General features: G+C 38.0%; 2 protein-coding genes across 2 annotated transcripts; one reads left to right on the top strand and one right to left on the bottom strand.

Annotated features, from left to right (window-relative positions):
• Positions 1–5,010: 5,010 nt before the first annotated feature.
• pole4 (polymerase (DNA-directed), epsilon 4, accessory subunit) lies at positions 5,011–7,174 on the bottom strand. Its single transcript, XM_068707103.1, has 4 exons — positions 6,811–7,174; positions 6,046–6,130; positions 5,490–5,531; positions 5,011–5,313 (listed from the first exon to the last, which is right to left on the bottom strand). Exons 1-4 carry the CDS (start codon positions 7,060–7,062, stop codon positions 5,300–5,302), a joined length of 393 nt encoding a protein of 130 aa, XP_068563204.1. The 5' UTR covers positions 7,063–7,174; the 3' UTR covers positions 5,011–5,299.
• A 199-nt stretch (positions 7,175–7,373) lies between these two features.
• On the top strand, positions 7,374–15,406 carry LOC137870099 (serine/threonine-protein kinase NIM1). The gene is made up of 5 exons (XM_068707104.1): positions 7,374–7,420; positions 8,612–8,710; positions 10,705–11,010; positions 12,125–12,393; positions 13,404–15,406. The coding sequence occupies exons 2-5, from the start codon at positions 8,689–8,691 to the stop codon at positions 14,154–14,156; spliced, it is 1,350 nt and encodes a 449-aa protein (XP_068563205.1). The 5' UTR covers positions 7,374–7,420; positions 8,612–8,688; the 3' UTR covers positions 14,157–15,406.
• The last annotated feature ends 1,613 nt before the right edge of the window (positions 15,407–17,019 follow it).

The following is a 17,019-nucleotide window of genomic DNA, read 5'->3' on the forward strand; positions in this document are numbered from 1 at the left end:
CTGTGCTGAATATGCAGCCTAACAGATCTTACTTTACCTACATGTTATTTCGAAGGGATAAAATGCGGCAGGCAAAACTTCAACTGATCCTTGAAACAAGGCAAACAGGGAGGTGTTTTGAAACCGACAACAAGCAGTATGGAATGCAGAAGGATGAACAGCACATTTTTTTTCATTCTTGTCTGCCCTAAAGCCATTGAGATCATTTATATGATATATGCTCCCAATTTAAAGAAATAGTTCCAGCTCATAACACGTTTTTAAAGGGAACAAACAAACCAGATGTAATTGGTGAGCGTTAGTGGTGCAGACAGGCAGATTTTTGGATGAGAGGGACTTGCAATGTTGTTCTGTCGGTCAGTCCAACACTTTGATCCGGACAGAAATAACTCTCCTGGGATTACTTTTTTTTGTGTTAGTGGAATGCCTCAATAACTATTGGATCGGTAGTCATGAGACTTGGTACAGATTCCCATGGTGTGTCCAGACAGTGTGTGTTAATGAATTTGATTTCCTGACTTTTCGTTTTTTCGCCACCATGATGTTCACATTTGTAGTTTTTAAGTGAAACTGGTGTGACAAAAAGTTTAGACATTTGAGTCCATGAACGAATGATATATTTGGTGATCCCTTTCCTTTCCACATACTGTCACCATTAGGTCAACATTTTAAATTGTTTAGTTTCTGACCAAATAGCTGCATGTTAGTGACATTCATTAGCTAATGTTAGCATGTTAGCATGCTAAACATCATACTTGCTATACATCACGTCATTGTGAGCATCATGCATGTGTGTATTTCAGAATCAGAATCAGAACAATTTATTGCCAAGGAAGTTTGTACCTACGTTGAATTTGTCATGGCGGAAGGTGCATAACATTAAACAATAACAAACAAACAATAACATCAAACAATCAAGACAGTGCAAGAAATAGAAACATATTAAAATGTACAATAGAATATAAAATAAAGGGCACAACAAACAGATAGCAGTACTATAAGCAAGTGAAATGTAAGTGAAATGTTAAAAGTGTCGAGTGTGTTTAAATAAAGACACAATGATGAGTAGGCGAGTGTCTGGTTGAATAATTGTCCCGGGCTTTGTTTATGAGCCTGACTGTACATGTGGCGTGAGGTCTCAGCCTCCTGCCAGATGGTAGGGACACAAACAGTTTATGTCCGAGATGAGAGGGGTCGGCTACAATCTTTCTTGCTCACATCAGGGTCCTTGAAGCGAACAAGTCCTGGAGGGACGGCAGATTGCAGCCAATCACCCTCTTGGCAGAGCGAATGATGCGCTGCAGTCTGCCCTTGTCCTTGGCAGTGGCTGCAGCGTACCAGACTGTGGTGGAGGAGCAGAGGATGGACTCAATGATGGCAGTGTAGAAGTGAACCATCATTGTCTTTGGCAGGTTGAATTTCTTCAGCTGCCCTAGGAAGTACATCCTCTGCCGAGCCTTCTTTGTGATGGAGCTGATGTTCAGCTCCCACTTGAGGTCCTGGGTTATGATGGAGCCCAGGAAGCGGAAGGACTCCACAGCGTCGACGGGGGAGTCGCACAGGGTGATGGGGGCAAGTGGGGCTGCATTCTTCCTGAAATCCACAACCATCTCCACTGTCTTTAGAGCATTGAGCTCTAAGTTGTTCAGACTGCACCAGGTCACCAGATGGTCAGTCTCCCACCTGTAGGTGGACTCATCTCCACCAGAGATGAGTCCAATGAGGGTGGTGTCATCCACAAACTTCAGGAGCTTAACGGACTGGTGATTGGAGGTGCAGCTGTTCGTGTACAGGGAGAAGAGCAGAGGGGAAGAACGCAGCCTTGGGGGGAACCGGTGCTGATGGCCCGGGAGGCTGAGACGTGCTTTCCCAGCTTCACGTGCTGCTTCCTGTCAGACAGGACGTCTGTGATCCACTTGCAGGTGGAGTCGGGCACGTGCAGCTGAGAGAGCTTGTCATGCAGCAGAGACGGGATGATGGTGTTGAAAGCAGAGCTGAAGTCCACAAACAGGATCCTGGCGTAGGTTCCTGGGGAGTCCAGGTTCAATTCGTAAATTGACCAAGAAGTATTAAGTGGCACCTGTGATAAGAACTGGTCAAATTCTCTAAATGTCAAGGAAATGTGCTTCCTGTCTTATCTCCTTTAGCAAAGGAAACACTGGACCATCTTGTAGAAAAAGAACAGGAGATAATGCTGTCCCACAATTCTTTGCGGCAGCAACATTTCAATCAACGGCAGAACCACGTAAATAACATCTACTGTACTGTCGCATAGTGACGGCTGTTTGTGTCCTGTGTGTAGTTCTGTAGCACGTTTTGTTTTGTTTCATTTCACAAAGTTAATCAGGTGTTTCAAACTTTTTAAAACTGTGACCCTAATTCCCTTAAAAAGTAACTGAGTGCTGTTTAGTTGTATGGAACATAGTTTTGTAGGAATCAGTGCCATGACTTCAGGACATTTTCCATTGAAGCCAAGCAAAAGTGTTTAAGAAAAGACACTAGAAGTAATTTTCCTTATTATTATTATTATTATTATTATTATTATTATAGCCTTATCTTTTTTTAAACCATTCAACAGAACCAGGCTAGCTGTTTCCACCTGTTTCCCGGCTTAATGCTAATCTAATGACCCTTTGACTTTATCTTCATATTTAGAATACAAACATTAGAATGCAAATGAGCTGTGGGCAAGAAGGCAAATGAGCTGTGGGCAAGAAGGCAAATAAGTGCATTTCCCCAAAATGTTAAACTACTCTTTTAACATCAAGGATCTTAAACAGAAAAATAGAAAATTCACAATTTGTGGAAAGACTTGACATAGGCCTTTATCCACAGATAAAATCATTTTACCCTATTCTGTACCTGTGATCTGATTACAAATGTCATTCTAATTTGCTTGACTAGTTGTTGTATTTTAAATAACTAAACAAACAAAGGCACAGGATAAAAGTTTATTCTCTCAGCATGCCATTTTCCCATCAATAGAAGGATCATCAGGCCATCTTGTCCGGCTCTGGGCAGGGTGAGGCTCTACATTTTCTTTTCACATGAGATTTACTTAATGGAATGTCTTTATTGACTGTGGAAATAAAATAATGTCCAATCCTTCGACATGTGATCATATTTTATTATAAAAGAGCACTCCATGTTACCCTGTGCCAGTCAGGCATTCCTCTGCAGGGAGTTGACTGGTGCTCTTCTGGAACCAAACATCTGTGCTTCTCACAGCTCTGTTTCATTACTCCCCGAAACACTAAACCCAGAAAATCAGCTTAAACACACTCAGGCATTTATTTTGAAAATCCCTGCAGCAAAAACTCAAGGGGTCTTGACTGTGCCTTGAGTGTGAAACTGAACCCGTTTGTATGTGTTTAACAAATGCTGCCAGGAAGAACAAAATACATCTCGGGTCTAGAGAGATTCAGATAGTTTCCTAATGCAAACTCAAAGCTCTGTGATGTTCTCAGTGTCGTACAACAGTCACCGTGTTGAGCAAGACGTTTAATTTTCACCTCTGGCTTGTATTGCACTGTAATGTACCACTGCGGCAGCAAAACAGAGATTTACTGTTAACACTGAGAAAATAAAGTGATCTAAAATACCATTATATCAAATACAAAGAACATCTTTGTCTAGCTGTTCTGTACTCAAAAAATAGATCCAGACCGACGCTGCCAAGCCGATATTTGCTTATCACAGATATATTAGCCAAAATGTCAGCTGATAACCAAAAATAATTGGCCGTACAGAAATGTCAAAGCTATGTTGCAGTCCTTTGGTGATGCCATTACATAGATTGTCCACCAGTAAGCAGTAACCTAATTGTAGTTTCCAAATGTATAACGTTCCACCCTGTTCATTTCGTGATCACAATTCTTTAACAACCAAATTTAAGGGATCCCTATACAATAATTCGATATTATGTTCCTTAAAAAACCTCATCTGATATATCGTCAAATTATTTTTGAACTCTATTATATTCTCTCTATCTCTATAGATGTGTGTATGTGTGTATATATACTCCAGAGTGTCGTGTTTAAAAGTATACATAGTTAAAATATTTTCTGATTCATATTTTCAGTTTTTTTTCACATGCTTTGTGTCAGTGTCTTTTGGCACCAATTTAAATATTGGGCGGAAAATTCAAGTCACTACAAGAAGGTAACTGCAACATATCGGCATCAAGACGATGAAGGAGAATAAACAAATACAAAAAGCAGAATTTACTGCCAAGTTTCCTACAATAATATCGTTTTAACGCCGCAAATCCAGTCAGTGAAGATGACATCCTGACATTTTAAGTAGCAGGAAGTCTTCCTTTTAAACGTGTCAACAAAGGCAGCACCCTGGACAGCTCATTCATCCCTGGAGGTTCGGGGATCAGCACCTTGGACAGAGGTGTTGACGCACTTTGGTGCAGAAAGTTAAAAATGGTCCCGCTGAGCTGTACAGGAAGACAGAAGGAAGCTATACAATGTAGTAATTTAGAACAATGTGGTCTGTGACTGAACGTTGCTTCTCATCTAGAAACATCTGTGTCTTTCCTGAGGAAAACCGATTCAGTCTACATGATTTTCATGTCTTCTAATATGATTTATATTTTGAGGGTAATTTGAGTCTTTTAACTAAACAAAAATGTCAATAAAAAAGTACTGGGAACCTTGGAGGGAAATGCAGCTAAATGCTGCAAAATAACATATTGTCACGAAAAATTGTCCTCAGCACGTCATATCAAAATTACCCTTTGATGTAATGTTTTTTTTTTTTAAATGTATAAATGTCAGACATCCAGCCTGAATTTTCATCCCAGTCTAGTGTGGGACTAATATGTAAAGTTGATTCATAGTAACTGTTACATTGGGACTAAGAGTGTACAACATCTGTCTTTGTTTTTAGTATAATAGTAAATGTGTCTAGTTTTACCAATGTGTAGGATATTATATTTGAATACAGACAACAGACAGAAATGAATATTTATCTTGCAAATCTGGGTGTGAAACTGATGACGTTTGATTCTGACAGACACTGTTTGTTTAAAACTTACATTTATTCCATTGTACTTCACAAATAGTATTTCACAAATATTTACAGAAAAAATTTACATTTTACCACTGATGTCTTGAAAGTAAAGTATGAAAACTTTTCATGGAACATTGTAGAAAAGCATTTATAAATATCCATTTTGAGACTTTGACTTAGAAAAGTACCAGAAAGATGTTCACAACAAATTGTGTGCCTGTAACGGAAGGTTTCTTGGATGGTTGCAGATATTCAATGTTCTCGTCATTTGGAGCAGCATTTAATCTAGCGTGCCTACAGAAAAATAAAAGATTTAGAACAAACTGTACTGGTACATAAATTCAATATAGGAATGTGCTCAATAATGTCTACAGTATACACACACACACGTGCATGAACATATGCTGTATGTTATGTATTCAATGAGGCATAAAAAGGCTCTAAAAATGTTAAGTCTTGGTGAGACTTACCTTCAAGAAATGCAAATTCATCTATGGCCTCTATTGCGTTGTCTGTAGAGGTAAAGAAGGGAAATGGGAGAAGAAAAAAAAAACAGAACTGGTTAAAAGAGCTTTCAGGTGTCTATACATCTTTTATAATAATTCTTCTATTATAATTGTATATATTGTGTATTGTGACATGTGTATTTTTCTTTTCTTTTTTTTAATATATAATATTAAGATTTTTATACCTGTAACCTATTGCTGCTCTGGAACCTATTGCTGCCTATTGCTTTATTGATCCCTCGCGGGATCAATAAAGTTACTATCTATCTATCGATCTATCATCTTTGCATTTAAATAAAGGTTTGTCAACATCCAAGTGAGCATGTTAATAATCTACTTTCCTCTACAGAAATCAGCGCAATGTCAACTTTAGTGAGTAATAATTTATATTTTCACACAATCTAAATTGTTATGATCTGGTCTGAGCCCATCAGTAAAACAATAACAACACTGTATCCCATTTTAAACAATGACTCTATGTATTTACAAACTGCATTCAGAACTTCTTTACAGCACTTACCCAAGTCCTTTCTTTGCAAAGTTTTTCTCTTTCCTTGCTGGGCGTAGACCAGGGAATCTTTGGCAATCATCTCGACAAACAACTCCTGGAAGAAAGAAATGCATGAATATTCTGTCTTTTCAAACTAAATCAAATTCAGAACCTAATAGTAATAACTGATATTATGTTTGATATCATCAGTATCGTGCATTTCACATTCCTGACTTTAATTATTTTTTTTGTCAAGTATAGGACATCCTTTGTCACCTGGTTTACCTTGATATATAATATTCATTCACTTAACTTTTTAGTCATACATTTGTAAAGTTAGGAATGATTAACTCCCACGTGCTGCTTGCATCAACAATAAAAGTACCTTAAATGAATATATATTTATTTATATATTTGTATTTCTTTTTTTCCATAGTAAAATGATTTCTGAATAAAATAATTTCTTCCTTTTGTTAGCTTCTGTTGAAATCTCTGCTTGCTTTTGTTTTTTGCATGCTCACATATGGTACCTTTTTTATAAATCCGTTATATAAACATGAAAAATTAAATAACTTAATTGGAGGACAACTCTCCTGATGAGAGTGTAACAGGTGAATGTGAGAGTTTATAGTAAACTTCACTTAACACATTGATGATGTATTACAGATAATAATCATACTGCATCAGGATAAAGACATAGTTAGTGACTAGCTATCGAATCTCACGCTGTGATAGTACAGGGGGTAACGTAAAGCAGTCAGAGTTGTTGTCGCACTTCCTTCGCGTTTCTTTTACCGTGGCTTTAGCGATGATGAACACAGACTCCTGGCTGGCGAGTGACACGTCTGGGTCGGTCTTCATGAGCGCCTTGATGCGAGCCAGCGGGAGTTTGGACAGTCTGCTGTGGCTCACGGTGGCGGCCGCGGGGCCCGTCTGCTGCTGGGTGCTGTCTTCCTCCGCCTCGGCCCCGCGGCTCTCCTCCTCACTCCCACACCGGTCAGGGTCGGGCTCGGTGGGGGTGACGGCTGTAGCCACTGTTGCTGCCATTCTCCGTTTTTAAAACCGATAGTAATACTTCAAAAAACAGACAAATCCCTACCGATTTCTAGCAACATGTCCCAGATGACAACAACATCATTAGCAGCGCGCCAGCATGTGCTTCCGGGCTTTCGGTGAGGGCCCTGCGCTGATTCGTCGGCTAGTCACTCTGACGCCCCGCCTTTTCCTCTCCCGCCAACCAATCTTCGTCGGTGATTGGTCAGAATGTGAACCAAGCTCTGGCTATTGGCTAGAAGTAAACGTCAATCCTGCCCTGCACGGTGAAGATAAGTCAAGCTGTTGATGCTTGTGAATCACGTTTTTTGTATAATAATATATGAAGAATGTTATCCTCTTACTTCAACCGGTAAGGAATAGACTTGGATAAAACAAACCTTTTCTCTGTTAATGCTTGTTATCCACTTGGTGGCAGTAGAAACAAGCATAACACTGCTATTTTACACCCAGTAATGTTAACATGGCAAACAGTAAGCAAACATAACATGTAGCAACAGTAGCATTCTTTGGGAGTCGTTTCTCTGCTCAGCCTTTTTTACTCTGTTTTGGTCTCCACCAACTCCTGAGGGAAATGTCAAAGTGATTGCTGAATGCTCCACTATGTAAACAACCGTAAGCACATATTCAACCGCATCTTTTATTAGCATCATATTATGCTAGAATAATATGCGGTTTTGAAATTACCTCTTTACGTCATATTTTTTCCTTCTCAAAGTAGAGTTTCCTGAATTCCTTTAATCTTAGCTGTTAACATTAGCCTACTGCTAATATGTGTAACATTAATGTTTCAATAATTAATTGATATGTTATATATAGTTTTGAGTCTATGCCAAACTTTTCAGTATATATATATATATTAGTGCTGGGCAAGTTAACGCATTATTATCGCTTTAACTGCAATAACATTTGGTTTGCAAACCAAATGTTATTGCACTTTTGTTCATATAGCAGTACTTTTAAAATAAAAGTGCGCAATACACTACTTTTGAATTAATTATTGATTGAAAATAAAATCATGCGATTACAAATTTGAATCGTTGCCCAGCACTATACAGTATATATATATATATATATATATATATATATATATATATATATGTATATATATATATATATATATATATGTATATGTATATATATATATATATATATATATATATATATATATATATACAGTATATATTAGTGTATATATATACTGTATATATATATATATATATATATATATATATACTGTATATACGTGTGTATATATATATATATATATATATATATATATATATATATATATATATTTTCATGTGAGTGAAGCTTGTTGTAATTGTCTGACATTGACACTTTCATAGACTTGCAACTAATTTACTGTAGGTGCAAAATTATCTGATAGCCTACAGGAATTATGTATCACCCATTGTTCAGTATGAAAACTAATATGACTAGTGATTAGCTTATTCTTTAAAAGTGTGTATGCAGCATTTCATCGTTTGTCTATGTCAGATAATAACCTAATGAGCGGTACACTAATACACTGTGTTAATAGGATTGTGACGAGTGATTTAGTCCTCTGAGGCTCGATTCACATGTTCAGTGAGAGTCATGTGAGCCAGAGGGACGGACATGAAGGATCCGCAGCTCACAGGTAAATTGATCTGCTTTATTCTAATATTTCTGTCGGATGTCAGAAAGTATTGTATTGTTTGAAATGTGGGTACCACTTTCTACTAAAAAAAGGGTTTACAGGGTATAATTCATGGCTTCATTAATGACTAATATATAGTTTATTCATGCTTTAGATATCAGTTATTGGCTATTGAAAAGAATAACTTTTGGGGACCAAGTCATGAATAAACCATTTGCTTGTGTTTGTCTTCCAGAATAACAAAAGCGTTGTCTCTTAAGCACTTTAATTCATCAGTAATATGGATGATTACATCCTCATTAATGACTTAACATTTAAAATGGAGGACTTGATTGCTTTTTAGATAATAAAAACACATATAAATAATTTATGGTTTACCAAGAGTCTGCTGAATTACCAAATAGAAATAGCTAAACACCAGCCAACAGTATTCTTCATAACCCAAAACTACTTCCTGTTAATGGCTTCTATTCAATCTGCAAGGCATTCGTAAAAGATTTTTCTTTTAAATGACAAAAAGCCTTCACACACTTACTACTTATATTCCCTTTTCCAAAGGTTCCTCATTATTTTTAGCCTATTTAAACAGCCAAATGGCTGTGTGACTTTTTACATCTATGTTTAGCCCTACATTGTTTAAATGTTGTTAAGGCAATTTGATTGACATATTCAGAATAATTAACTTTATATGTAAATTCAAAGTGCTTCATATTAAAGTGCAGACAGCAACAAGTTACATGTGCAGAATAGAGTACAATACAAGAAAGTGTAGCAGTAACAAAATAAAAGAGAAAAAGTAGTCTTATTTTATCCATTTCAATTTGACTAGACCCACTAATACTGTATTGTGCCTAAATCTGCTGTCTAAAAGAAGATCGTAATCCTGGCCACTTAAAGCCTACCGGGAACTACATTTAGCCCACAATGACCAGAAGCTGGTACACAGTATTATTACACTGTAGATTAACAGAGGTTTAGTGTTATTAACCATTGCATTTAACTTCATTGAACTCAGTTCTTCAAAAGTGTTGTCATTTGAAGTGGTTATATCAGCTCTATAAGATGCCCACACAGAGGTCAAGCCTCGACGGAGGAACAATCTGACATCTAACCCCGTTGCTCGTTGCTCTTTGTGTAATGCTGAACCATAATCAACTGTTTCCTGTAAAAAAAGAAACAGGATAGAAGCTTTACGTAAGAATTTACTTCAAATATTCTTCTGTTTGGGAAAACATGAATAGTTTGGCCAGTTTTTAAAATAAATGTGCTGAGACTTAAGAACTGTGTGGAAAGAATATGAACTTGTGTTCCCAGAACAGAAAAAAACAGGAAAGGTTGACACATCCTGCTTTTGTCCATCATTAAAAAAAATGAATGCAAACATGTTGAAATTGACGATATCAGCATCATTGTCTAGACCTCTAAAGCTGATAAAATACTAGTCACAAAGCGACACCAGAAAGGTGTAAAGAGTCTTATAATAAAACCTCAAAAGAAGAGCTCCACTTGTAGCCTGAATTAGATTTAATTTCAGTTAATTTATAAACTGTATGTCGGCAACAAAAAGATAAAACAATAGCAAATATTTATATTTGCAAATTAACTTAAAATCTACATAATCGGTTTCTACTTGCCTCCATCTTGTAACAAAACCTACAATTTATAAAATAATGTTAAACCAGGTTAGGATTATTGTGAAAGAGGCCAGACGTTTTAGCTCATAAGGTAACGTGGAGGTCAATCTCATTACCAATGTTCTACACATGTAACAGCCCCACATTGACCTGTAAGACTTCCCTGGGTCCAGTACAAAAACAACTTAAGAGCTGTTTCCTCCGTGCACATTACTGAATAAAAACTACATTTATCCTATTACTATTGTTCCATATACTCATTTCACATGGTGGTGCTGACGTATTTTTTCAGTCACCTGCAAAGGAACCCAAATATCTTCATGGCTTTCAAATTGTTTGCTTCTTAAAATTATTTTCAAGCAATCAAAGCACGGTTATGGCCAAAGAAGAAAGAGAGCAACAAATCCAAAGAAGAGGCTAGAGTGGTGGAAAAGATAGCCAAGAAGTCACCGGCCTCGGCTGCCACATGTGCCATCCCAAAGCTGACTGAAGCAGAGAGGATGAGGCAGTCACCGTTTGAGAGGGTCGTCTACGACATGGCCCACGACGAGAGGATCGTCAACGACCTGATGCTCGGTCGAAGAGTTGGCTTCTACGAGCTGCGTGGAGAGATCGGACAGGGAAATTTCTCCACGGTCAGGTTGGGCATCCACGCCTTGACAAAAGGTCAGGAATCATAAGTTATTCATGTGTTTTTATCCCATTTATTTTATGTTTTTCTTTTAACCCATAACAAGCAGTTTTCTAATGACTCTTCGCTCAACTTTAACAAACTTTACATTGTTTGAAAGCACAAAGCTACGGAGCCCTGTAACTCTGTCTGTGTAAAGAAGTCTTAGCTCCCAAAGACTGACAGCAGTTGCTCATTGTTGTTATTGATATGCATGCAAAACACAACAGGAAACATTACATTACAGTCATTTAGCAGACACTTTTCTCCAAAGCAACTTACAATTCAGAATCTATCTACACACCGTAGACGCAGCTACAGGAGCAATTTTGGGGTTAAGTGTCTTGCTCAAGGACACATTGACATGAGACTAGTAGAGCAGGAGCCGGGGATCGAACCATCGACCCTCTGATTGAAAGGCGGCCCTGCTCTCCATTTAGCCACGAGAAACATAAATGAAGGAAATTTGTCAAATAAAAAAAAAGATGAAGAACAACAGTTTTACCTTTTTTTGATTCAATAACAGTTACAATTTTAATTTGAGTTTGTATTTTGACATTGTGCATAAAAAGGGGGGTTGCTTGTTGATTGATGTTTGAATCTAAAGATAATGAATATCATATCTGACAGGAAGCACATTCCCTCCGTTCACAGTTTGTTGTTGTACATGACTAACATTTGTAGTATTTGTAGACTGATCTCCTGAATATGCCTTTCTGATCACCCCAGATCTTCCCCTACCCCTGCAGTGCATTTATTTTCTGTCGAAATGCCTTTATGAAAACCACTCGTGTGTGTGTGTGTGTGTGTGTGTGTGTGTGTGTGTGTGTGTGTGTGTGTGTGTGTGTGTGTGTGTGTGTGTGTCTGTCTGTCTGTCTGCAGGTTTAGCAGTTGCTGGGCTCATGATTCTTAGCCACATTTTTCTCATACCTTAAAATAATGCTGGACCAAAAATACATTCCTTTATCCTCGTCCTCCTCCTCATGTGCATGTCTCACGGGCTTAAATGTCTTAAGAATTGTCCGTTCTTATTTTGAGCTGTCACCTTGTTAGACCCTCTCTAAATCCTTTGCTAACATCTAATCCCCCCCCCCCCCCCTTCTGTCTCAGAGAGAGTTGCTATCAAAATCATGGATAAGCTGCGTATGGACGAGAGGAGCCAGCCGATGACTTCTTCAGAGATCAGCTGCATGGAGAAGCTGTGCCACCCCAACATAGTGCGGCTGTACGAGGTGATGGAGACCAGCAGGAAGCTGTATCTGGTGATGGAGTACGGCAGCAGTGGAGACCTGTTCTCCCGAATCACCACCAGGGGGAAGCTTAACGACCTGGAAGCCAAGCTGGTCTTTGCACAAGTCCTCTCTGCTGTTAAACACATGGTGAGCTGCAATGTCAGTCTTACAGTGATCACCATCTACTGCACAGCGCTGTGCTCAGTCTGGGCCTCATATCCCTGTGTCCTTGAGGTATTCATGATTCATATGATTGAGTCATGATTGAGTCATTCAAGTTGAGTTTGTCAAATTGTTTTAAAGGCTCAATCTGTTATGTTTTCACCATATTTATCTAAAGTTTATTGGCATGCATATATGCTTATTTAGATATATTTGGAGGCTATTTCTGCCTTTATTTTCATAGCGGCCTGTAAAGATCTGACAGGAAATGAAGGGAGATTACATGCAACAAATGTTTCTCTGTCAGTCTTAAATTGGGGATGTTGTGATCAGCATCTTAAGTCCCTTAATACCCCATAAAAGTGGACTTTTATATCTTAAAACAAAGATTTATAAGTTTACTGCTTATATCGGAAAACATAGATTCAGTAGTGTTAATAATAATGATAATCACTGTTAGAAAAAGTACACAGATACTCTATGAAAGTAAAAATACCAGAACAGTTTGAAAATACAATTTTAAAATCTAAAGTAAAAGTACAGAAGTATTTTCAGCAAATTGTACTTGAATTATCAAAATGAAATGTGCTCATGATGTAGAACAATGGCCCCTGTGAGTGACATGGTAGTGTTATATAGACTGATAATTGTCTTTTTGCTTTTATTGTGAAATATTGGATAATTTTACCTGTATTTTACCATCGGAGAAGTTTAGGGAGGCATAGTTGGGGCCCATTGCCAAGTTTCAGATGTATATGTTATGTTCATATTTTTTTATTTTAAATATTAATTAGAAAAAATATTTTGTAACTATAACTGTCAGATAAATATAGTGGAGTTAAAAAAAGTGCAACATTTCAAGAAATAACATTGAAGGAACATTTAAGTAATTATTGTTTTTAAATGTTAACACTTCATATCCGTAAAAATGTATTTACAATGTCAAAACAGAACCCTTACTGAGATTTTTCCCTTTTGTTTTGATAATATTTCAGCATGACAACAACATTGTCCACAGAGACCTAAAGGCGGAGAACATCTTCTACACCACCAGCTCCTGCATCAAGGTCGGAGATTTTGGCTTCAGCACAGAGAAAGGCCCCAATGATCTCCTCACAAACTTCTGTGGCTCACCACCATACGCTGCACCCGAACTGTTTCTGGATAAAGGCTACAGTGGATGCTATTCAGACACCTGGGCCTTAGGTATTGTTCTATACTTCATGGTGACGGGCACTATGCCTTTTTATGGGGACAAATTTTGGAGGTTGAAGCGCTGCATCCTTCAGGGGGCCTACAGTATCCCATCTTATGTGCCCAATCCATGCCAGCTGGTGATTAAGGGCATACTGCAGCCTGTGCCTGTTGATCGCTCGTCTCTCACACAGATTACAAACAGTGCTTGGCTGATTGGGATTGAGTACCCTCGTCCGTATGTCTTGTTGCCCCTGTCCCCGGCACACTTTGCCCAGACCAACCAGGCTCTGTGTGTGGAGGAGCAGGAGGTGAAGACTTTGCTGTCAGATCTGGGTATTAAGACAGTCCATTTCCAAAACAATCCCTGCTTAGACTCTAGGAGCTCCTTGACGGGAACCTACCGGATCCTTCTCCATCAGGTCCAGAAGAGGAGGACAGTGGAAGCAGTGGGTTATTCAGCGCTTTACCCTGATGAGTACGGGAGTCCCAAGAAGTGGACTGTAGCACCCATGGACAAACACGATCCCACGGCTGTCTGTGTTGTACTGTAAAGAGAATTAACTGAACTGGACTTAGTTTAGTTGTGGCACTTTATCACAAACACACGTGTCCAATTCAGGCTCCTTTAATTTGTGAGGCGTTAGGTTGCATGTTGAGAAACACTTTTCTCAGTTGTGCAATGCTGGACTGAAATGGCAAACAAATGGAGGCTGAGGTCTGAGTCGGACGGTTCTTCTGTCCCACAGTGTAAGTCAATTATAGCTTATGGACGAGGGCGCCTCTCTTTAGTAATCTGCTATGGCTTTGTGTTCTGATCATTACATCACCAACAAAAGCTTACTGACGCACGACATTCATCAATCACTGTATGGCCATCAGCATCTTTCAATCCCTCTTAGTTAGTGCATAGATATACTGAACTAATCCAAGGCTACAGGTAATCCTAATAAGATAGAGAGTGTGAACATGCTTGGGTAACAGAAATTAAACCTGAGACTCTGGAATAATGTCCTGGGAAAAGGTTACATCAGGAAAAGAACAAAATTAGGACCACCGAAGGCCAGAACAGAAGACAAAATGTTAAAACTGCAGCAAACCTAAATGTGCTTTTTTCTTTTGGACAAAAACAGATGCCTAAAATGCCTTAATTTATAAAGATATTTATAAAAAAAAAATGCTTGTAAACACTAGGCATATTTTTATGATTGTCACAAAAGGTCTGGAGCACACAGATTGTTTTACATTTTATGCAATTTTAATATTATTTTATGAACATCTATATTAAGTATTGTGCTAATGTTTGCTTATGTTATAAGGGAATACTTTTATAAATGCTTCATGAGCACTGCCTGAACTTCATGTTACTTTGTATTAACAATTAACGAGTAAGGCTAAATTCATTAACCAAAAAAACAGTATTTTCAAACAATGACTCTTAAATATTCTTCTTAAATCTGCTCGTCTTTCCTTCCAGCAGGATAATAATGTCTTTTTCTGCTGTATGCTTGACTCCAGCCAGGATTTCATCTATTTACAGAGAGATTTCCGCTGAGATCTTGAACGATTCAGGCTTCCTTATAAGCCCTGAAGTATAAAAAAACATTGACCTTTGAGCCAGTTTGCAGGAACTGATTTTGGAGCCATCTCAAGCACTTTCTGTAAAAGTACTGATAGTGAACTATGATGCATTTGTGAACTCTACAGAGTTATGAAGCATTAAGCTGTGAGTTTTTTTGAAGTTTTGAATTCCCCTCGAGGGGAACCAGGCATCACTCCATACCTATTACTGTCACCTCGCAATGTAGCGCCAATTCTGCCAGTGTCTGCATGCACATTCATTCTGATTAGTGATTGACATTATGATAAGCGTCACATTTTGCAATAAAGTGTTGAGCCTGCAGCCTGCAGCCTTTTCCCACAGTTATGTGTACACATGTGGGCAGGACAAATGATCAAGGCCCCTTTGAGTGCCAATAAGGAGTCTTGACTCTCTGTTTATTTAGAAAGCCTACTCTTGCTCAATATGACTCGTGTGAAAATCACTGTTATCATGTATGATCATGCAACTGCAGGATCTTATTGAAACTCATTCAAGATCCAGTGAATAATGTTCCTTATGACAGAGAATGAAAGTTAAACAACCAAACAGTATCTCTCTGCAGCTCCTGTTTCACCAGGTTGCATGGGCTGAACTGATGCATCGAGAGAGTAAGTTGTTTTAAACCAGAGTAAATCATTCACTTTGATGTAATCAAAGGTGGGCGAGAATGACATGTCAATCAGGATTATTAAACATTGAGAGAAGCTTGCCTTTAGCTTAGTACAAGAAAAGCCTGTAACCAAAACGGATCCGATTTTAAAATCTTTAAACCAAATCAGAAAATGATATTGCTGATTTTAACATCACTCAAAAGTTTAATTTATTGGGGAATAATCTTTATTTTATTAAAATCTGATGTTTATTACTGAGCTTAACAACTCACAAATGCCACAAAAAAAGATTTTAGAAACAATCTCATATCATGATTTCACACAATATTGTGTTTGATCCAGTTAAAATTAAAAGGTTAAGAGTGAAAATAAGTTTTGAACATAAAAGTAAGCATCTTTCCTTCTGCTTTTCTTTCACGTTCATATAAACTATGTTCGTTCTTTGTGTCCCTTTCCTTACCCTCTGGGATTTTCACGGGGAGCCAAGATGTCAACCTGAAAAACAAGTCAGTGTTTGTTTATGATTGCATTTGGCAGTGAAAGACCTGTCTTGAGCTCTGGATGAATGACAAATCTATTCAGTTCATAAAAGCACATTTGAGATGGTTGCGAAAGAGTAACCACTTTGCCTTATATAGACAAATTCCTTTTCAACTACGGGAGAGTGCAACATGAAATATAAAAAGGGAATGGAGGTCTCTTAAAACGTATTACAATAAAGTACATGTGCTTATATCATTATATCCACCCTGTATGATAGTTAGTGGTTTACCTCCCTACTTACCTTCTTGAACCTGAGCACCAGAGGATGAATTTTGCTGCAAAGAGTTCCACTCTTACCCAAAACCATTAAGGAGAGTAAGATTGATGTGTCGATTTTAGTCAGCAGTTACTGAATCACTAAGTTTGGTCCTTTTATTTACATTTATAGTGCTTTATAGTCTTTGCAATCAATAGCTGGTGATGTTAGAAGACACTGTCATGTTCAAGAGAAAGGCAAGAAAGCATAAATATCTTTAATTAGGGTACAATTGGAACGAGTTCTAACACGTCTCTCATGTAGCAGCAACTGCAGCTGAAGTTTTAATTTTAGGGAATCATATAAAAACTTTTACGAACTGAGAAAGAACGAAACAGCTTCAGGGCTGCACTCAACTTCAGTCCACATCAACTATTTTCACATCAGAAATCTGAATCCAAAAG

The sequence above is a fragment of the Cebidichthys violaceus genome, unplaced genomic scaffold (genome assembly GCF_023349555.1).
Source record: "Cebidichthys violaceus isolate CVI_PGR_0920_01 unplaced genomic scaffold, fCebVio1.0.p SCAF_13, whole genome shotgun sequence".
NCBI classification, from domain to species: domain Eukaryota; kingdom Metazoa; phylum Chordata; class Actinopteri; order Perciformes; family Stichaeidae; genus Cebidichthys; species Cebidichthys violaceus.